The sequence below is a fragment of the Notechis scutatus genome, chromosome 1 (genome assembly GCF_049901735.1).
Source record: "Notechis scutatus isolate UNSWTSFEM ecotype Mainland chromosome 1, rNotScu1.2, whole genome shotgun sequence".
In the NCBI taxonomy this organism is placed as follows: Eukaryota; Metazoa; Chordata; class Lepidosauria; order Squamata; family Elapidae; genus Notechis; species Notechis scutatus.
In genome coordinates, this window is record NC_142009.1 from 120,960,483 (window position 1) to 120,979,870 (window position 19,388).

General features: G+C 36.0%; 1 protein-coding gene and 1 long non-coding RNA gene across 40 annotated transcripts in view; one reads left to right on the top strand and one right to left on the bottom strand.

Annotated features, from left to right (window-relative positions):
* LOC148132965 (uncharacterized) overlaps positions 1-17,736 on the top strand; it is a 39,092-nt gene extending 21,356 nt beyond the window's left edge. The window contains exons 2-3 of the long non-coding RNA XR_015745556.1: positions 14,368-14,485; positions 17,558-17,736. This is a non-coding gene — a long non-coding RNA (uncharacterized LOC148132965). The remainder of the gene's footprint in view (positions 1-14,367; positions 14,486-17,557) is intronic.
* RIMS1 (regulating synaptic membrane exocytosis 1) overlaps positions 1-19,388 on the bottom strand; it is a 267,640-nt gene that overhangs the window by 129,273 nt on the left and 118,979 nt on the right. For 36 of the 39 annotated variants that reach the window (XM_087944726.1, XM_087944707.1, XM_087944779.1 and 33 more), the window contains 2 exons: positions 16,168-16,381; positions 8,413-8,424 (listed from right to left, as the gene is read on the bottom strand). In XM_087944726.1, the coding sequence (XP_087800852.1) occupies positions 8,413-8,424; positions 16,168-16,381 (226 nt within the window). The remainder of the gene's footprint in view (positions 1-8,412; positions 8,425-16,167; positions 16,382-19,388) is intronic. The other 3 variants (XM_087944712.1, XM_087944924.1, XM_087944933.1) reach the window with 1 other exon arrangement.

Consider the following 19,388-nt stretch of genomic DNA (forward strand, 5'->3'; position numbering starts at 1 on the left):
AAATACATATTGTTGATACATTGATTGTCATGGTGTGACCAGGTTTCTGGATGGTAGAAACTAAGAGATCACCTTTAAAATACTATAAGTAAATAGAATAGCATTACAGTATTCCAAAGTGCTCAGTTAAATCTTGCCATGCCCAGTTAGCTAAGTCAATTAGTATTCTATTTATTTATACTGAATCTTACAAACTAAAATCTAAATAAATTAGACTATAAAACACTTGTCACTTCTTATAATAAGAAATAATTCTGTTAGGCATTGCCGGAGTTGTCTTAGGGATTAAAGAGCTTCTACTCTGGGCAATAATTCTAGGAGTGTCTGACATGAACATTTAGAGCATCAAGCGCTATTAACTGCACGTTCAATATACAATAGTGATTTAGGTGTGAATGATATATATATATATATATCTTCCCTAACACTATTTTACACTGGTATGATGGAATATGGACAAGACAAATTAATTAAACGGGGCATATTAGAGCCTGTGGACTTCGCAAAATGGGAAACCCCAATAGTGACACCCCTGAAGAAAGATGGCAGTTTAAGAATCTGATTACAAGAGCTCATTGAATAAATATTTACAAATCAGCGCTTATCCAATCCCAGTTATCCAGCACCTGCTGCATTCTTTCGAGCCAGTGACCATTTTTGCGAAACTAGACATGTCACAAGCCTATCAACAGTTCCCTGTTGATGACACAGCTGCAGAACTCCAAACTATTGTAACACCCAGGGGCGCTTTTAAATGTAAGTGCCTCCAATTTGGCATTAGTGTGGCCCCAGGAATTTTCCAATCATTAATGGAAAGACTGCTTCAAGGATTACCTGGCGTAATTCCTTATTTCGATGACATTTTAATATCTGCCCCTGACAAGCCTCAGTTGCTGCAAAGAGTCAAAGGGGTCCTCGATTGTTTCAGAAAGTTTGGTCTCAAATTAAAAAAAGAGAAATGCACTATTGCCACCCCACAGGTCGAATTTTTGGGATACAGAATTGACGCCTCTGGTATTCACCCAATCAAATCCAAAGTGAGGGCTATTCACAAGGCATCCACACCAACTAACAAAACCGAACTCCAGGCTTTTTTAGGAGTTCTTAACTTCTACGCTTCATTTTTGCTACATAAGGCTTCCATTGCAGAACCTCTGCATAGACTCCAGGATAAACAATCCTCGTAGCATTGGGGACCTAAGGAAGCCTATGCTTTCAATGCAGTCAAATCATTGCTTACATCTGATGCTGTTCTAATTCAATTCAACAAAAATTTGCCTTTAGTCTTAGTAGCAGACGCATCACCTTTTGGCATAGGAGCCGTTTTAAGTCACAGACTGCCTAATGGTTCTGAGGCACCCATTGCCTTTTTTTCCAGAACGTTATCCCCAGCTGAGCACAACTACAGTCAAATTGACAAAGAGGCTTTAGCTGCAGTTGCTTCAGTCAAAAAATTCCATGAGTTTCTGTATGGACACCATTTCGAGTTAGTTACGGATCATAAGCCTCTGTTGGGTCTTCTGTCAGGCGATAGACAAACTCCTCAGATTTTGTCTCCAAGAATGACCAGGTGGACTTTATTTCTGGCTGCATATTCCTATAAGCCGGTTCATCGAGCAGGCAAGAGCCTCAGCCACGCTGATGCCCTTAGTCGTTGCCCCCTGCCTGTTCCAGTTGAGGATCCTGCTCCAACTAATGCTGTATTCCTGATCAACGATCTCAAGCTTCCCATCACCGCCTTTGATATTGCTGCCCACTCTGCCAGGGACAAGGTAATGTCCCAGGTCCTTGACTGGGTGGGAAGGGGATGGCTTGCAGTTCTTATTCCCCCGAATTCTTGCCCTTCAAAGTTCACCAGCAGGAATTGTCTTCTTTGCAAGGCTGCTTACTTTGAGGAACTAGGGTAGTTATTCCTTCCCAGTTGCAGACCTCTGTTTTAAAAGTCCTGCATGAGGGACATCCCGGAATTGTCAGGATGAAGGCTCTAGCTGGCAGTTATGTATGGTGGCCGGGCATGGATGGTCAGATTACTAGCTGGGTGAATGCTTGTCAACCATGCCAAGCCACCAGACCTTCTCCACCAGCATCCACTCCAGGCACGTGGGAAGATTCAGGGACCCCCTGGTCCCGGGTGCATATTGATCTGGCTGGCCCTTTTCATGGGTGAACATTCTTAGTGATGGTTGATTCTTTTTCTAAATGGGTAGAACTGACCTTAATGACCTCCACAACTTCAGAAGCTATCACTAAGGCCCTATCGAGAATATTCGCTACCCATGGCCTCCCTGACACCATCGTGTCTGATAACGGCCCCCAGTTAGTTCCTGTGAATTTGAGGTTTTCCTAGCTAACCAAGGAATAAGACACGCACTTACAGCTCCTTTTCACCCTGCCAGTAATGGTCTGGTTGAAAGGGCAGTCAGATCTGCTAAGGAGGTCCTGGAGAGGCTTGGGCCTATAGATTGGCACTCTAGGCTCGCTAAGTATCTTCTAACCCAGCACACGACTCCCTGTGCCACCACAAATAGGTCTCCGGCTGAACTTCTCATGGGTAGACGCCTGAGGAGTACTTTAGACAGACTCCATCCATATTATGCCCCAGTCACGCCCCTAGGATCAAATAGCCAGACTAGGAGATTTGCTGAGGGTGACCAGGTCTATGCCAGGAACTATGCAGGTCACCCCTTGTGCATGCCTGGGCAGATTGTGGCAGTAACCAGTCCTAAGTCTTACAGGGTCCAATTTCAAGTCGGTCACATTTTGCGCCGCCATATCGACCAACTTAGGGGGCATTGGAGTACATCTACAGATGGCCCTCTGGACGTTCTTGCTGCTGAGAGACCACTGGTGCCCGAAGAAACCCTACACGAACCCGACAGCGATACAAGCCTACCTGGACAATCGTCGGTCCTGCACCCTGAGCCACCTGAAGCCGAGACGCCAGTTTCGTCACCAGAAACTGCCTGCCAAGTGGAGGAATCCCATCCAGCAGCAGCTCCGTCGGAGCCCAGAAGATCTGGCCGCCTGCACAAGCGCCCGAGTTACTTAAAGGACTACGCATGCTCCGTTCTGGGGGAAAGGAGTGTTGTGATACCCATCACAAGGATATGTCATCAAATCTTTTAATTCCCCATGCTAACTATACAGTAGAGGAGATGTAATGCTTCTTGAAAACAAAATCTAAAAGCCATTTGGACTAATAGCTTCAGCTTTCAAAAGCTTATTGGTGATGTGGTATTAACATCGCTTTGCCTGATGTTCAGTCTAATATTGCTCATACACAATGTGCATGTTTTTATCTAAAATCTGTTCCAAAAATGTCAAACACCTATGTATTTTTGGTTCAGAGAACTAGTTAAATGTGGCTCTGTTTCCTAATCGCATCATTAATTTTAAACGGGGTGAGAGATGGGATGGAGATCAGATGAAGAAACCTAAAAGATAGCACCATAACATTTGGTTATTTTATCATTTCACATTGTTGGTGTGATTTCAAGTTACAAAGGTTGTGATTTGCATAAACACTGTTTGACAAACTAAAAATGGAGATTGAGTCACACAATATGCTAAGGCAAACAAATCACATTATGGTCTAGCATGATGCATTAACCCAATATTTGACCTTTCATTCTATGATATTGGGGGAAAAACATAGGAACTACACCAAATAAGACTAAGTTCACCTAGAGTTTTATACTGATCTGACAGCAGGTTTCTAGCATTTTATCCAGGATCTAATCTGCATAAGGATTACATACCCTACATTAGTTGTAGGCATGTGATCACTTTTTTACCCAGTGTCAATTTATCTGCCTTTTTAAAAAGCAAGAATAAGTAATATGAAGCAATCTATAGTATCCCCTAATACAATAGATCCGTCAGTAAACTATATGAAATGTCCAAATGCATCAAAGATTTTGCTAGAGCTTCTTGTCTGAATATCTGTAGAAGATGTAATGATGACAACAAAAGTTAAATACTAGAGCTTTATAAAGTACTCCAAGAGGTACTTTTAACACACAGGAATGTGTGTATGAAGTACCTCTTTCCAAACTACTAAATCACTGACATGTAGTACAATTGGAAATAACCGAAAGTAACCTCTGAAGCAGCCTCATGAGATTCACCAAAAATTCAGTTACTTTTATATTTTGAAAAAGGCAGTTCAAATCAGATATTGCATGCTACAAATATTTCTAAAGCTATGCACAGCTCTATTAAGCATTAATACTAAACTACAAGTGTACCAACAAAACATAACAGGGATAGAAAAATGTATAAAATGTACTAGGGTATATATCTTTTATCTAGGACACACAAGTGCTAAAATAGCATCTTAATCCTGGATAAGGATTAACATTCTGTGTAATAAAAAAAGAAAAACAGAGGGGAGAAAGAATCTGACTTCTAGTTCTAAAAACCATTTGTTTTCTGGAAATGTTTTTTTGTTTTAATCAGGGTATTTCTTAATGTCAAAAAGAAAAAAAATTCTTAGTGTTTTAGGCAGCAGTGCTGCCAGTGCAAACCCTATACATTTCTTCATAGCAAAATTTAAGAAAAAAAATAGATAGAGAAGAAAGAAGTGGTGCTTCTACTACGTATCGGCTGAGGAAACTGAATCGATGGTCAAGTACAATGGCCTTATATGCACAAATTACAGAAGTATTACTATGACTCAGGTTAATTACCCAAAATATTTATTTGGGTTGAATATCCTGAATATATAAGCATGTTGTAAGTACTTCTTAATTAGTGGAATGAGATCACAGTAAATAGTCTTTGGACTAGTGATCACAGCTTACATAAAATAGCATGCAGTAAAATTAGGTTTTGGTTGTGCTTATGGCATATTGACCAAATTGTGCCCAAATATATCAATACTTCTTACCACTAGTAAGTAATGCTTCATGTATTTTAGGTGCAATTAATGCTGGTAAACCGGTCTATATTTTATATTGTTAAAAAATATGAGATAGGCTTGGCTAACGCTATAATGAATGGTTAAAGTTCACTATTAGTAGACCAGGACATTTGGAAGATTGCAATGCAAGAGCAGAATATGGATAATTGGCATGAATTAATGGAGAAAAGAAAAACAGATCCTGTTGTAAGTGGAGGATACTCTAAGTGGAAGTTACACTCCAATGAATGGTGGATCTGTTAAAATAAAGGATCAATTTGAGAAATTTTATTCTAAATAAAAGAAGAATGGTTAGATGGGAACAAGAAAAGAAGGTACAGAAAACACAAATGGGCTGATCCAAGGTCCAAGAATAAATGAGAATACAGGTAGTCCGTGACTTACAACAATTCATTTAGTGACCATTCAAAGTTACGATACTGAAAAAAGTAACTTATGACCACTTTTCACACTTACAACTGTTCAGCATCCCATGGTCATGTGATCAAAATTCAGACGCTTGGTAATGGACTGCATTTGATGGTTGCAGTGTCCCGCTGTCATGTGATTACCTTTTGCAACTTTCTGATAAGCAAAAATCAATAGGGAAGCCAGATGCATTTACCAATCTGTTGTTATTAACAACTGCGGTGATTCACTTAACAACTATGGCAAGAAAAGTCATAACATGGGACAAAACTCACTTAACAACTATGTCACATAGCAACAGAAATTTGGGGCTCAATTGTAGTCATAAGTTCTGGACTACCCGTAATGAGTATTTGGGTTAGAAACAAGAGTGTTTCAAATATATAATTGATGCATAAAATACATGCAAAATACACAGCAAAATAACTAATCTAAAAGCATAAATGATCAGATAGTTTATAATGAAAGAGTAGGATAATTGGTGAAGAAACGAAGTCGATGACAAGTTCTGAATATAGAACATAATGTTCTGGTACATTCTTAGGAAGGGTCATGTATACGTGTATTCACTCAGTCTCCATCCCTCTACAACACAATGTCTACTATATTGACAGACTCTCTAAAGCAGTGGTCCCCAACCTTTTTTTGTACCAGGGACCAGTTTCAAGCAGAAACACTTTTTCAAGGACCGGCGGGGGGGATTCTATTTTCCATTCCCAAAACTTTATGTTTACCCTACAACTAGCATTAAAGACACCTGACTGCAGTCTCTCTAGTTCTAGGTCTTGCCCAGCTGTGTAGCTACAAAATTTCATGCAGATGTTTCTCTTATCTCTGTTTGGTGAAAACAGGAATTGAATGAGGAGCATTTAGTCAGTGTGTTTTCCCTAGGAAGCTCCTGTAGTCCTTGTTTAGGGATCATTCAGAGCTACGATGGACCTCTAACATCCAGCCCAGGAAGAAACTGCTTCAAAGAAGCCGGAGCGGTTGGCTTTTCCTGTCGCCGCAGCTCCTCCGAAGCGCCCATTCACCCCCACCCCGCCCGCCCGCCCGCGGTTCAATCCAGTGCTCTGTTCTGCCTGCCTGCCTGCCTGCCTGCGTTTCTGGTTGTTTCGGAGAAGCTTCGGCTGAGAATAATAACTATTCGCCTCTTTTTATCAGCCGAAGCTTCTCTGAATCAACCAGAAACAAAGGCAGGCAGGCAGGCAGAACAGAGCACTGGATTGAACCGCGCGCGGGCAGGCGGGGTGGGGGTGAACGGGCGCTTCGGAGGAGCTGCGGCGACAGGAAAAGCCACCACCCACCCCCGGCTTCTTTGAAGCAGTTTCTTCCTGGGCTGGTGGAGGAGCGAGAGAGCGACTGAGAGAGGAACGAGGCGGGAGGAAACTGAAGCTGCTGAGCCGGAGAGCAGGACAGGCTTTGGTTGCTTCCTCCCTCCCCTTCTTTCATTTGTGTCCTTGATCCCTGATCCCAGCAGCATTCACCGACGGCGAAGAAAGCCGCCATTTTTTTAATTTATTTTTTCTTTGCGGCCCGGTACCGGTCCGCGGCTCGGTGGTTGGGGACCCCTGCTCTAAAGCTTTTCTAACTTGGGTAATGTCTTTGAATATTAAAGATTTATTTCCAGAAGCAAAGGACATTAAAGCTTGACTGGTCCAGGCAGTCCAATCTTATTCAGGCTAAGCATTTTACACCTGGCTTTAGCTGTAAAGTTCTTTAATGATGCAACACATGATTTATTTTCTTAAACTGTCAGCTTGTCAACCTACTTCTAAATAAATGTACTTGAAAAATAAGTTGCTAGGGGATAAATAGAAATTATTTTCTATTAAGTATTAATCTATAGATACAGTAGTTTCCCCCTTATTTCAAATTTAAATACATGACTAATCCATACATATTATGTATTGCATTGCCAGCATCCAGAATTACATACGAATGGTTTAAATGATGCAAAGATAATCTTCAGTTTTAATATTTGCCCAAAATATAGAGTTAAAAATCATGAAACATTGATCCTTATTAATTTTGATGACATGAATAACTAGTTTGGATAATGACATGTTTGCAAAAAAACAACCAAGTTCAGAGAGCGTCAAGGACCCCTCCCCTCTAAAGCTGTCAGCCTGGCCACAAAATATGAGTTTCTTCTCCATTCCCCACAATTACTTTCCAGATTCTATTGCTAAGACTTCTGAAATCCTCTGGCAGTTTGTCAGGGCTCCTAGATGAAATAATCATTGAACAAAAAATGCGATGCAAAGATAATCTGTTTATCATTTCCAATCTTCCTATGTAATATTATTCAAGGGGGAAAATGGAATTAATTCATGAAGAAATAATAAAGAAATGCATACTACATTATTTTTAGAGATAGCAGAAATTTTAGGACTATATAATAATGCATTGAAAAACAACATCTGTTAATTACTATTAACTGGATTTCTGAGAAAGTGCACCAAAAATTTTCATACTTAAGACTAACAATTTCAAAACTTAAGTGCTAAACACAGAGGCATGGGAGAAGGGCATGACAAAATAAGTGTCATGCTATTAGCTCCAGTTCTTTTTGTATGTGTGTCATGACATTACATACATTACATGCACAAAAGGGGCAGAGCTTCTGAGGCAATTATTTCATAATTTTGACTAAAACATTAGAAACGGTGAATGCATTTGATGCTACATGTTTGATTTCATAATATAATGCATAAGTACATCAATACTATTAAAAAAAACTAAAGTTGCAATTCAAAAACAAGTTATTGCTGCATTTTATGAATCAATGTATGAATTAATTTCACTGATTTTCCATGCAAAACAGCAAAATATCATAATTAGGTTTTGTTTCCAAAAGTAATACTGCCCCACATAAATAATACTGTCAGTTTCAATTCAAAAGATGTTTAATGTCTTTCAAATTTTCTGAATATATCCTTTGTTTAAATAGCTGGATTTTAGAATTGGCACGTAACTTGGGGTCTGTTTTTTTCATTGAAAAACCATTCTGCATTTCACAATAACTTGTTCCAAAATATATCTAGTAACATTATAATAATATATGAAGAAGCATGGATTCTAACCACTTTGTCCTCCTTTGGGAAAGCATCCAGGAAAGCAGAGAAAGAAAAAATATATAAAGAAAAGGGGAGGAAAAAGAGGAGAAAAATATTAATAGGCAGATAACAGGCAGATATAAATGAAGCAATTCCATTGTTTCTATAAAAGCAAAATTTACTGAAAATGAAATACATTTTAAATGAAAATATCTACAGTTTTTTCTACTGTAGATATTTTTTCTACATTTTCTGTAGAAAATATCTACAGTATTTTTCTCACAAATACCTTGAAGACCTTTTAGCAGAAATGAAAACAGTTGCAAGCAGAATTGATACATCTGGATGCAACATGTCAGTTTTAATAGCCTACCAAAGATTCAAAAAGCCATGCCATATGTGAAATACAATTTTTAAGAGTTTTTCCATTATAATCTACATGTACATATATCATTCTGAAACAGTCTGAAACAGAATTTGGCATAGAGAAAGAAGAACTGGTAGTTATTCCAGTCAAGAATCAAAGTGACTTTAAGGTTGGGTTATACCATGTTTCTGGAACCACAGCCTAAGATTTAAGAGCCTAGCATATCATGCTGTTTTTGAAATGCCTCAGGAACACCAGCAGAGGACACAGCCTAAGCATGGTAGGGACATCTAAACTGAATTTCTTACTCAGCACAGAGCTCTTATTAGTATAATTTGTCTATTAATCTCCACCCTAAGTGCAACATTTGTAAGTTGCCAATTATTCTGCAGCAGCCCTGAGGAACATTTTGAGTATTCTATCCTGATATCAGGGTAGGACTTTTTTATTCATAGTGGCTGAGGTAGATATTCTGCTTTCCTATTTGAAAAGTTGGTAAAATTAATAGCACTCTTCCCAAACTAGTTTCCACACAAATCCCAGCCAGATGGCAAATTCATCTGATGGGCATCAGGATACAGAAGGCTGATCAAGAGAGTCAAGTTGTTTAAGAGCATATCAAAGTCAGCAACTGCAATAAATGCTTTGATGGTGCTGTAATTTGGAAATGCTTTTCTGGCACAGATTTAAAAAGTTAACCATCAAGAGCATTCTAAATCCACTTCTAAAAATTTGTCCTTGTTTTAATATGTTCACTATTAGGAATACTCCATTTTATGAGCATATCCATATATATTTTTATCAGCACAGAAAGATAGTAATATGGAGCAGACAATCTCTAGTTGTTGAAAACATTCTAAATCCATCCTTCTTTACTCAGGAAACACTCTTCTTTTGTATTAACAAGGATGTCCTTCAATATACACGGAGAAAGACTTCATGTTGGTGAAAGAAAATGCTGTTGACGTGGCCCAATACTGGGTGAATGTCATTGTTTTCATCCTATATATTTAACATACTTTTAGACAAGCTATATTTTTATGACCTATTTAATGCCGATTTTACTTGCTCAGTGTTGAATGCTGCATGTCTATAGTTTGTAGATGCTTCTAACACAAATAAAGAAGCTATCTCATTAGCTTCAAGCCACACCATTTCTGACCAAATTGCTTAATATCACAGACCTGCCATAACTGAGGGAAAGGAGGAGATAAAATATTGAGAAGCTGAGGAAAGATTATAGTTAGGGATATTCCTAACTTTCTCAAATGGTAGCATGCTTCTGTGTACTTATTAAGCCACTGTACCTTTAAATAGCCAATGAGCAAACTTCCCTGTGCAAAATACACCTAACAACAAAATGGGTCAGCAAGGAGAAAGCAAATATAATAAACAAATTATAAACAAAAATAAGCACATATAATAAAAAACAAAATATACACTGCTCAAAAAAATAAAGGGAACACTTAAACAACACAATGTAACTCCAAGTCAATCACACTTCTGTGAAATCAAACTGTACACTTAGGTAGCAACACTGATTGACAATCAATTTCACATGCTGTTGTGCAAATGGAATAGACAACAGGTGGAAAGCATAGGCAGTTAGCAAGACATCCCCAATAAAGGAGTGGATCTGCAGGTGGTGACCACAGACCACTTCTCAGTTCCTATGCTTTCTGGCTGATGATTTGGTCACTTTTCAATGCTGGCGGTGCTTTCACTCTAGTGGTAGCATGAGACGGAGTCTACAACCCACACAAGTGGCTCAGGGAGTGCAGCTCATCCAGGATGGCACATCAATGCGAGCTGTTGCAAGAAGATTTGCTGTGTCTGTCAGCGTAGTGTCCAGAGCATGGAGGCGCTACCAGGAGACAGGCCAGTACATCAGGAGACGTGGAGGAGGCCGTAGGAGGGCACAACCCAGCATCAGGACCGTTACCTCCGCCTTTGTGCAAGGAGGGACAGGAGGAGCACTGCCAGAGCCCTGCAAAATGACCTCCAGCAGGCCACAAATGTGCATGTGGCTGCTCAAACGGTCAGAAACAGACTCCATGAGGGTGGTATGAGGGCCTGACGTCCACAGGTGGGTGTTGTGCTTATAGCCCAACACCGTGCAGGACGTTTGGCATTTGCCAGAGAACACCAAGATTGGCAAATTCGCCACTGGCATCCTGTGCTCTTCACAGATGAAAGCAGGTTCACACTGAGCACATGTGACAGACGTGACAGGGTCTGGAGACGCCGTGGAGAACGTTCTGCTGCCTGCAACATCCTCCAGCATGACCGATTGGCAGTGGGTCAGTAATGGTGTGGGGTGGCATTTCTTTAGGGGGCCGCACAGCCCTCCATGTGCTCGCCAGAGGTAGCCTGACTGCCATTAGGTACTGAGATGAGATCCTCAGACCCCTTGTGAGACCATATGCTGGTGTGGTTGGTCTTGGGTTCCTCCTAATGCAAGACAACGCTAGACCTCATGTGGATGGAGTGTGTCAGCAGATCCTGCAAGACAAAGGCATTGATGCTATGCACTGGCCCGCCCATTCCCCAGACCTGAATCCAATTGAGCACATCTGGGACATCATGTCTCGCTCCATTCACCAGTGCCATGGTGCACCACAGACTGTCCAGGAGTTGGGGGATGCTTTAGTCCAGGTGTGGGAGGAGATCCCTCAGGAGACAATCCACCACCTCATCAGGAGCATGTCCAGGCGTTGTAGGGAGGTCATACAGGCACGTGGAGGCTACACACACTACTGAGCCTCATTTTGACTTGTTTTAAGGACATTACATCAAAGTTGGATCAGACTCTAGTGTTTTTTTCCACTTTAATTTTGAGTGTAACTCCAAATTCAGACCTCCATGGGTTGCTAAATTTGATTTCCATTGAAAATTTTTGTGTGATTTTGTTGTCAGCACATTCAACTATGTAATGAACAAAGTATTTAATAAGAATATTTCATTCATTCAGATCTAGGATGTCTTATTTTTGTGTTCCCTTTATTTTTTTGAGCAGTGTAGTAAAAATGTTGCTGTACTCACTCTGCATTTTCAACCTCTTATAATCATGTAAAATTGATCAGAAACATCATAAAATCTCTTTCCCCACAATCCAGAGTGTGCGGTACACTGTGGTATACTTAGAAACAGACTACATGATATACTATTAATCTCAGCAGTTAAGGTGTTACTGTGACTACATAAGTGGTATTGAGTAAGCAGCATTCAAACAGTTTAAAGATAATTCTAGCGTGATTTGTTTGTTTCAGTGTAATTTGCACCGCATTGGATTAGTGTGAAAAGCTGTTCCACATAATAATTTAATAGAAATAAAGTTATAAACCTTTAATTTAAATAGTTTAAAATTAATTTAATTAATTTAAAATTATTTTTAGATTGTTGTCTAAAGCAAAGTTTTCAAAACTGTACCTCTCATGGACCTGTGGGATTCTTTATGGGGTTTAATGAGACCTTTATGGGTTCAATGAGAAACTAATAGCAATAGCACTTAAGACTTATACACCACTTTACAGCGCTTTACAGCCCGCTCTAAGTGGTTTACAGAGTCAGCCTATTGCCCCCAACAATCTGGGTCCTCATTTTACCCACCTCAGAAGGATGGAAGGCTGAGTCAACCTCAAGCCTGGTGGGATTCAAACTGCCAAATTGCAGGCAGCCAGCAGTCAGCAGAAGTAGCCTGCAATACTGCACTCTAACCACTGTGCCACCAGGGCTAATGATGAAAAAAGAAAAGATTAAAAGTTCACTCAAATGCAATCAGGGTTTCTTTTTATCACTCAAATGCAATCAGGGTTTCTTTTTATCACTAGAGCTTTGTCTCCTGATTGGAAGGGTCCAGGAATATATTATGATTGGAAGGGTCCAGGAATATATTATGGTGAATTGGCTGCACAGTCAGCCAGATGATTAGACTGGATTTGGCAATTTTAGCCACATATCGATGTTTGATGGTGCTCAGAGATATCATCAAAGGATATAAGCTATTCCAGGGCTGCCAAACTCCCGGCCTGTGGGCCAGATGTGTCACTCACTGGCCATGCCCACGCCTGGTTTAGCAAAGCAGAAAAAAATCCCGATAGGTCACATGACACCACCATGATCTGAGTTTGACACCCCTGAACTATTCTAAGTAAAGCTGCCTTTTGCAATTGACTGATTTTGACAATGCCAATTGCATTCAAAAAGTGTGCCACTTGGTTTGGAATTGCACCCAAGGTGTTTACTACAATTACTAATACTATTGCTAACTTTATTTTCTTTTGGCACAGTTTTTCTACTTCCATTTTCAAGTCTTTGCATTTTGTTATTTTCTCTAGTTTTTCTCTTCTATTCTGTTTTCTCTGGGTTCTGTGATGTCCACTATCCAGATTTTTTTTGTCTTTCTTATTAATAATGGTTAAGTCTTGGATGTTATATGGCAGGTGGTTGTCTTTTCGAATTCTCAAATACCCGAGCACTTTAGCTGCTGTTTTCAATTACTTCTCTATTCTGTAGTCCTTTTTTGTATTCTTATTTCTTTTGTATCAGAAATGCAAACTCACTCCAGAATCTAACTGTGAAATGTTAAACAATGGCTCAATATTTATTGACTAAATGAAATGAATTGTCTCCATTGAATATGCAGATTTGCAGCATTGACTAATATTGTTAAAAATATGCAAATGTATCATTGAAATGTAGATATGCAGCACTGACTGTTAAAAATACAGAGATATGTAACATTGATCAATATGCAGATATGAAGCATTGGTTGATATTGTTAAAAATATCTGATCAGGTTTGTGCTTTTGATTGCTAAGCAATGAATTACAAAAGAATTGTACCCAAAAATGTAGCATCAGTAAATATGTAGATCGCTGAAGTAGACATTCTAGAAAGTTAAGTTAAACAGCCCTAGAAAATATAATTAAGAGCAAATCTGTAGCTGATGAAATACCAGCCAAACTATTTTAAAATCTTGCACAATGACGCAATCAAAGTATTACTTGTAGTTTATAAGCAGGTATACAAAGCATCTAAATTTACAGTATATTATAGTGAGGCAAGCTCCTTTGCCATTGTTAGGTGGAAAGCACCAGCATATGATAAACATTTTTGTTTCTTTTCCTGTATTTCTTCTTTGCTTGTTCTATAATTAAACTGACCAAAGAGGAAACACACAGCAGGTTCTGTGTGGATTAAAAAGAGGTGTTTCCACACACACAAACACTGTGTCATCTCCAATTGCAGCTCTTGAGGTATGTGGCTGTTTCTACCAAAAAGTTACATCTAGGAGGAAATACAAGTTCCTAGAAATAACTGGAGGAAATAGTTTCCCATTAGACACAGTGTATGAAATTTAGTGTAGAAATTGTTTATAGACAATGATAAGGCACTGCAGTGAAACAATAAGAAAAGGTTCCAGCATGCATGAATCAAAACCTACAAAATATTTAGAAAAGTGGAAGCATAGCCATCAACAGATGGAAAAAAAACAGTTTAACTTTTACTTTGCGAATTTTAGCATGAGACATTTAAGCTTACAAAAAGGGGGTGTTTGCCTTAACCATCCCCACTCATGTTTATTCTTACTTTTTATTTTTTACATTTTTCAGTGTCAATGGACTATTCCTTTAGATACGGTTGCTCAAGCAACAGCCCCAAGATCCTGCTGGAAACCAGTCTTCCAAAAGATTTTAAAAAGCTGTCTTTCTTTCCCATTATTGGAATCAGGTGAAAATGAAGTCCAATAGTTAAAGTATTTGGGAACGGAGCTTTATAGCATTGGGAATTGTTATAGAGATGTTGGGTTTTTACTGTTTCTTTTTTATTCTTACACTGTTTCTATGGGATGCCCAGACTTATGTCTATAAGATGGGAAGCCGCAGAAGTGTAATAAAATAAAATAAAATAAAATAAAATAAAATAAAATAAAATAAAATAAAATAAAATAAAATAAAATAAAATAAAATAAAATAAAATAAAATAAAATAAAATAAAATAAAATAAAATAAAATAAAATAAAATAAAATAAAATAAAATAAAATAAAATAAAATAAAATAAAATAAAATAAAATAAATAAAATAAAATAATAAAATAAAATAAAATAAAATAAAATAAAAATAAAATAAAATAAAATAAAATAAAATAAAATAAAATAAATAAAATAAAATAATAAAATAATAAAATAAAATAAAATAAAATAAAATAAAATAAAATAAAATAAAGATAAAATAAAATAAAATAAAATAAAATAAAATAAAATAAAATAAAATAAAATAAAATAAAATAAAATAAAATAAAATAAAATAATAAAATAAAATAAAATAAAATAAATAAAATAAAATAAAATAATAAAATAAAATAAAATAAAATAAAATAAAATAATAAAATAAAATAAAATAAAATAAAATAAAATAAAATAAAATAAAATAAAATAAAATAAAATAAAATAAAATAAAATAAAATAAAATAAAATAAAATAAAATAAAATAAAATAAAATAAAATAAAATAAAATAAAATAAAATAAAATAAAAATAAAATAAAATAAAATAAAATAAAATAAAAAAATAAAATAAAATAAAATAAAATAATAAAATAAAATAAAATAAAATAAAATAAAATAAAATAAAATAAAAATAAAATAAAATAAAATAAAATAAAATAAAATAAAATAAAATAAAATAAAATAAAATAAAATAAAATAAAATAAAATAAAATAAATAAAATAAAATAAAAAAATAAAATAAAATAAAATAAAATAAAATAAAATAAAATAAAATAAAATAAAATAAAATAAAATAAAATAAAATAAAATAAAATAAATAAAATAAAATAAATAAAATAAAATAAAATAAAATAAAATAAAATAAAATAAAATAAAATAAAATAAAATAAATAAAATAAAATAAAATAAAATAAAATAAAATAAAATAAAATAAAATAAAATAAAATAAAATAAATAAAATAAAATAAAATAAAATAAAATAAAATAAAATAAAATAAAATAAAATAAAATAAAATAAAATAAAATAAAATAAAATAAAATAAAATAAAATAAAATAAAATAAAATAAAATAAAATAAAATAAAATAAAATAAAATAAAATAAAATAAAATAAAATAAAAATACGACAAGTTCAGAGAAACAACACCTCATTCATGTTTATTTCCTCAACGGGATTCCTAATTCATTTAATAAGAAATTGATTTCCCATCCTGTCATACCCCTCCCCAAAATATAGAGTGAGGAGTTCTAAAAGCAAACATAAAGCACGAGCAAATAAAAGGGAATACAAGAGGTTGAGGGGGAGGAGTAGAAAAGAGGCAGATAGCAAATCATGCAGTAGCAGAAATCTGCATAAGTAGATTGAACTAGTAAGTCATGATTCATTAGACACAATATAAAACTTACATTGTTTGATCGTAGGGTAACACGGCCTCCGCATCTGGCACAAAACTTTGTCCGGCAGTAAGAACATAAATGGCCACAACCATCAGCAAACTTAGTTTTGTGACAGATCCCACACGTGGGTGCATCATCTTTGTGTTCTCCTTGATAACGGCGGGATTCCTCACCTATTTTTCGTACTTGCTCTTTGTAACTTTCAAATTGTTGGTGTAATCTTCTGTAAAGAAAGCAAAACTCTTATTGCAAGGGCATCGAGGCAAACTCACTCATTAAATGATTTGCTCTGAGACAGTTGTGTGTGCCAAATGTAACTATTATTCAAGTCCCAAATTGGTCTTAAAAACAAATTTAATATCTATAAATGGAATGTATGGAACTATCTGCTTCACTTTTATATTATGTTAAGGAAGCTATTTAAGCAATCAAAAATGCAATGCACACTTATGGATTTGAGAGTATCACGAAGAGATTTTGTAAAATAGCTTAACTCCTTTTTTTCTGCCCTACATATATTCTCAGAGAATCTAGAGTAAGAAAATATCAAAAATTCAACCATGTCCAGTTCCATTTAAGCATGAGGATTAAATCTAAGCATGATTTTTTTGTGTGAAAATACAAAGGTACTGACTTGCATTTTCTTTTCAACCTTTTTTTTGTCCTTTCAATTCAAATAAAAAAACCATAATTGTTGTGTTCATATTTACATGACAATGAAAAAACTCTTTCAAGACATAAATCAGAGAGGCACCTTCTAGAATGGAGACAATTCCGTTAACATTACTTAGGATAGCAAAGAAGTGAGGCGTATATCTAATATATTCATTACCTTCCATTCTATCTATGCCCAGCAGATGGCTCCAGAGACTATCGTTTCTTCCAAAACTGTGCCTTTACTTTTGAGATATTGTAATAATTTTATGATGTAAAACCCTTCTTATACCGGAAATAAACTATTGGCTGTACAGATAGGAATCAATTAATGTGTTATAAAACCTGCACTAACTTTAAGTGGTCAGTATGGTTCTCAGTGCTTTGAAAGTGACTAGTATCCAGCTTCTATTCACAATAAATTATTCAGCACTTGACTCTTGACCAAGAAACTCTAGTTTTACAAGCAGACCTCAAGATTTAGAACTTTATTTTTGGACTCACGTATACAACAGAAGATGCATTTTTTTAAATTTCCAATTTAACCTCATATACATTTCAATAAGCTTTATTATATGAACTCAGTTTTCATCTAGAAATTATCCTATTTATATAAACACTGAAACAGTTCATTTCACCAGAAAAAAAAAACTCTATTGCTTTAAAAGCATGAAGAAATGTGTGTTTCACACACTTCTATGTAAAAGAAACTATTTCAGAAAACTCTTTTTTTATTCTTCTTCAGAAAACCATCAAAACACAACTGCTTTAACAGAATGATGCTAACTCAAATCCAGCAAATATACACACTTGAATGGTGGAGCTCACTGAATGAGCTACTGCATCAAGGCTACTGCATCAAGTTCTAAGGATAAAATAGGAAAGTGAACCCTGGTGCATTCCCAGTGAATGCTTTTGAAGGAAAAGAAGAATGAAAATGAAATAAACGGTTGCATGAACTTTTTATGAGATCTGCGTACAGTTCTGGTTTTTTTTAATCAATCCCTGCCTTTGGGAATTGATCTGGAATGAACCTACAAGTGCTGTGCTGTTCTTTGCCTTTTTCATGCATCATGTTACACATAACTGGGTTTGATTTTGGTTTAGGGTATTATGGAAATGCAATAGCTCTGGCTTACAAAGCATGTCTTAACCAATGTATTGGACTAATCAACCCAGTTTACCCAAGAAGCCACCATTCACACAAATCATACCTAATTTGATATGAAAAATCTTTATGAAACTGTGGCTAGAAATACAAGTAGAGTAGAAAGAACTTGGGACAGCCTTGTATTTCTCTTTGTCTCTCTCTCAAATTATGAAACCAACTTGGGATTCTGTTCTGTTATCATAAAAGATTCTGAGCTTGGAAAAAGAACAAAAAAATGAACTAGACCTCCAAATGCAGTATACACAGGATCATGGCTACCTTAAATTTTAGCTTTCTTGGTTTCAACACACGATCACCCAGAAGGCAGACATTCATAGGCCTTCCTCCCTGTTTTCTTACCATTCCTCTACATTTTATCCCTCCCCTCTTTGCATACAGGATTTTGGAACAAGCAGAACTCTCCAAATCCTACAAGCATAACAATCAAATATAATATGTAAGCATTTTATGGTTTTTTTTTAAAGTTAACTGGTGCTCTATGTTTTATACACCTCAAAAACTGCAAAATAAACATCTAATGAAAAATTTAGACTTCAAAATCTTGGGAACTAAAAAAGAACAACTGGCTGCTTATGAGTCAGTAATTTTTGACAGCTATCGTACAGGAAGCTGAATACACAAGCTTCCCACTATTTTCTCCAAAAGATCTGACACCTGTTCAACCAGGAAGCTGTTTTCAAGCCAGTAGGAACTGTTATTCAGTATTATTTTTACATCTTAACACATTTATATATCAAGTGAACCACTAATGAAAGTTTCATGTTTTGCTGTGTTTTTTTCTTCATAAGAGACTATTCTTGTTTATTGCTAAGGGCAATCAAGCATTTTAATACTGTACTCCTAAATCCACTAAAACACATTCATTTTTTTCTTTCTCTTCCCCTTTTCCACAATAAATAAACTAAATTTGATTAAAATATCTGGTGACAAGGGCATTACCTTAATGAGTAACTAATAACTACTCCTATAATGCTAAGATATGAAAAAATAGTATTTTGGGGGTACTTTTTTTCTCCTCTGCAGTAAGTGCCTTTTTTGCTAACGCCACTAGAAAAGGCGACTTTGACTTTTACAAGACCAATCCCTCCTCATATTGTAATTGTAAGAAGAATTTGTAAGAAGTAGGTCTAGCCCAAGGAACCCGTTACTCATGGATAATTTTAGGAAGTGAAGCTTATATTAAGGTCCATTATGGTGGGTAGGTCAAGGTGTTGGGAGTAGAAGCAGGGAAGCCCAAATAAGACATTTGTCCTTGTTAAGGTATTTATATTTACTAGCTGGAGCAGTGAGGTTGTGCATTGAGCCAAATCACAGTTGTGGTTGATTGGTTGAAAAGTGCTAACTCCTGCATGAGGCAATCTGTGCTATGATTGGTTGCTGTGGATGTGAAAGGGGTTTTTCCCTT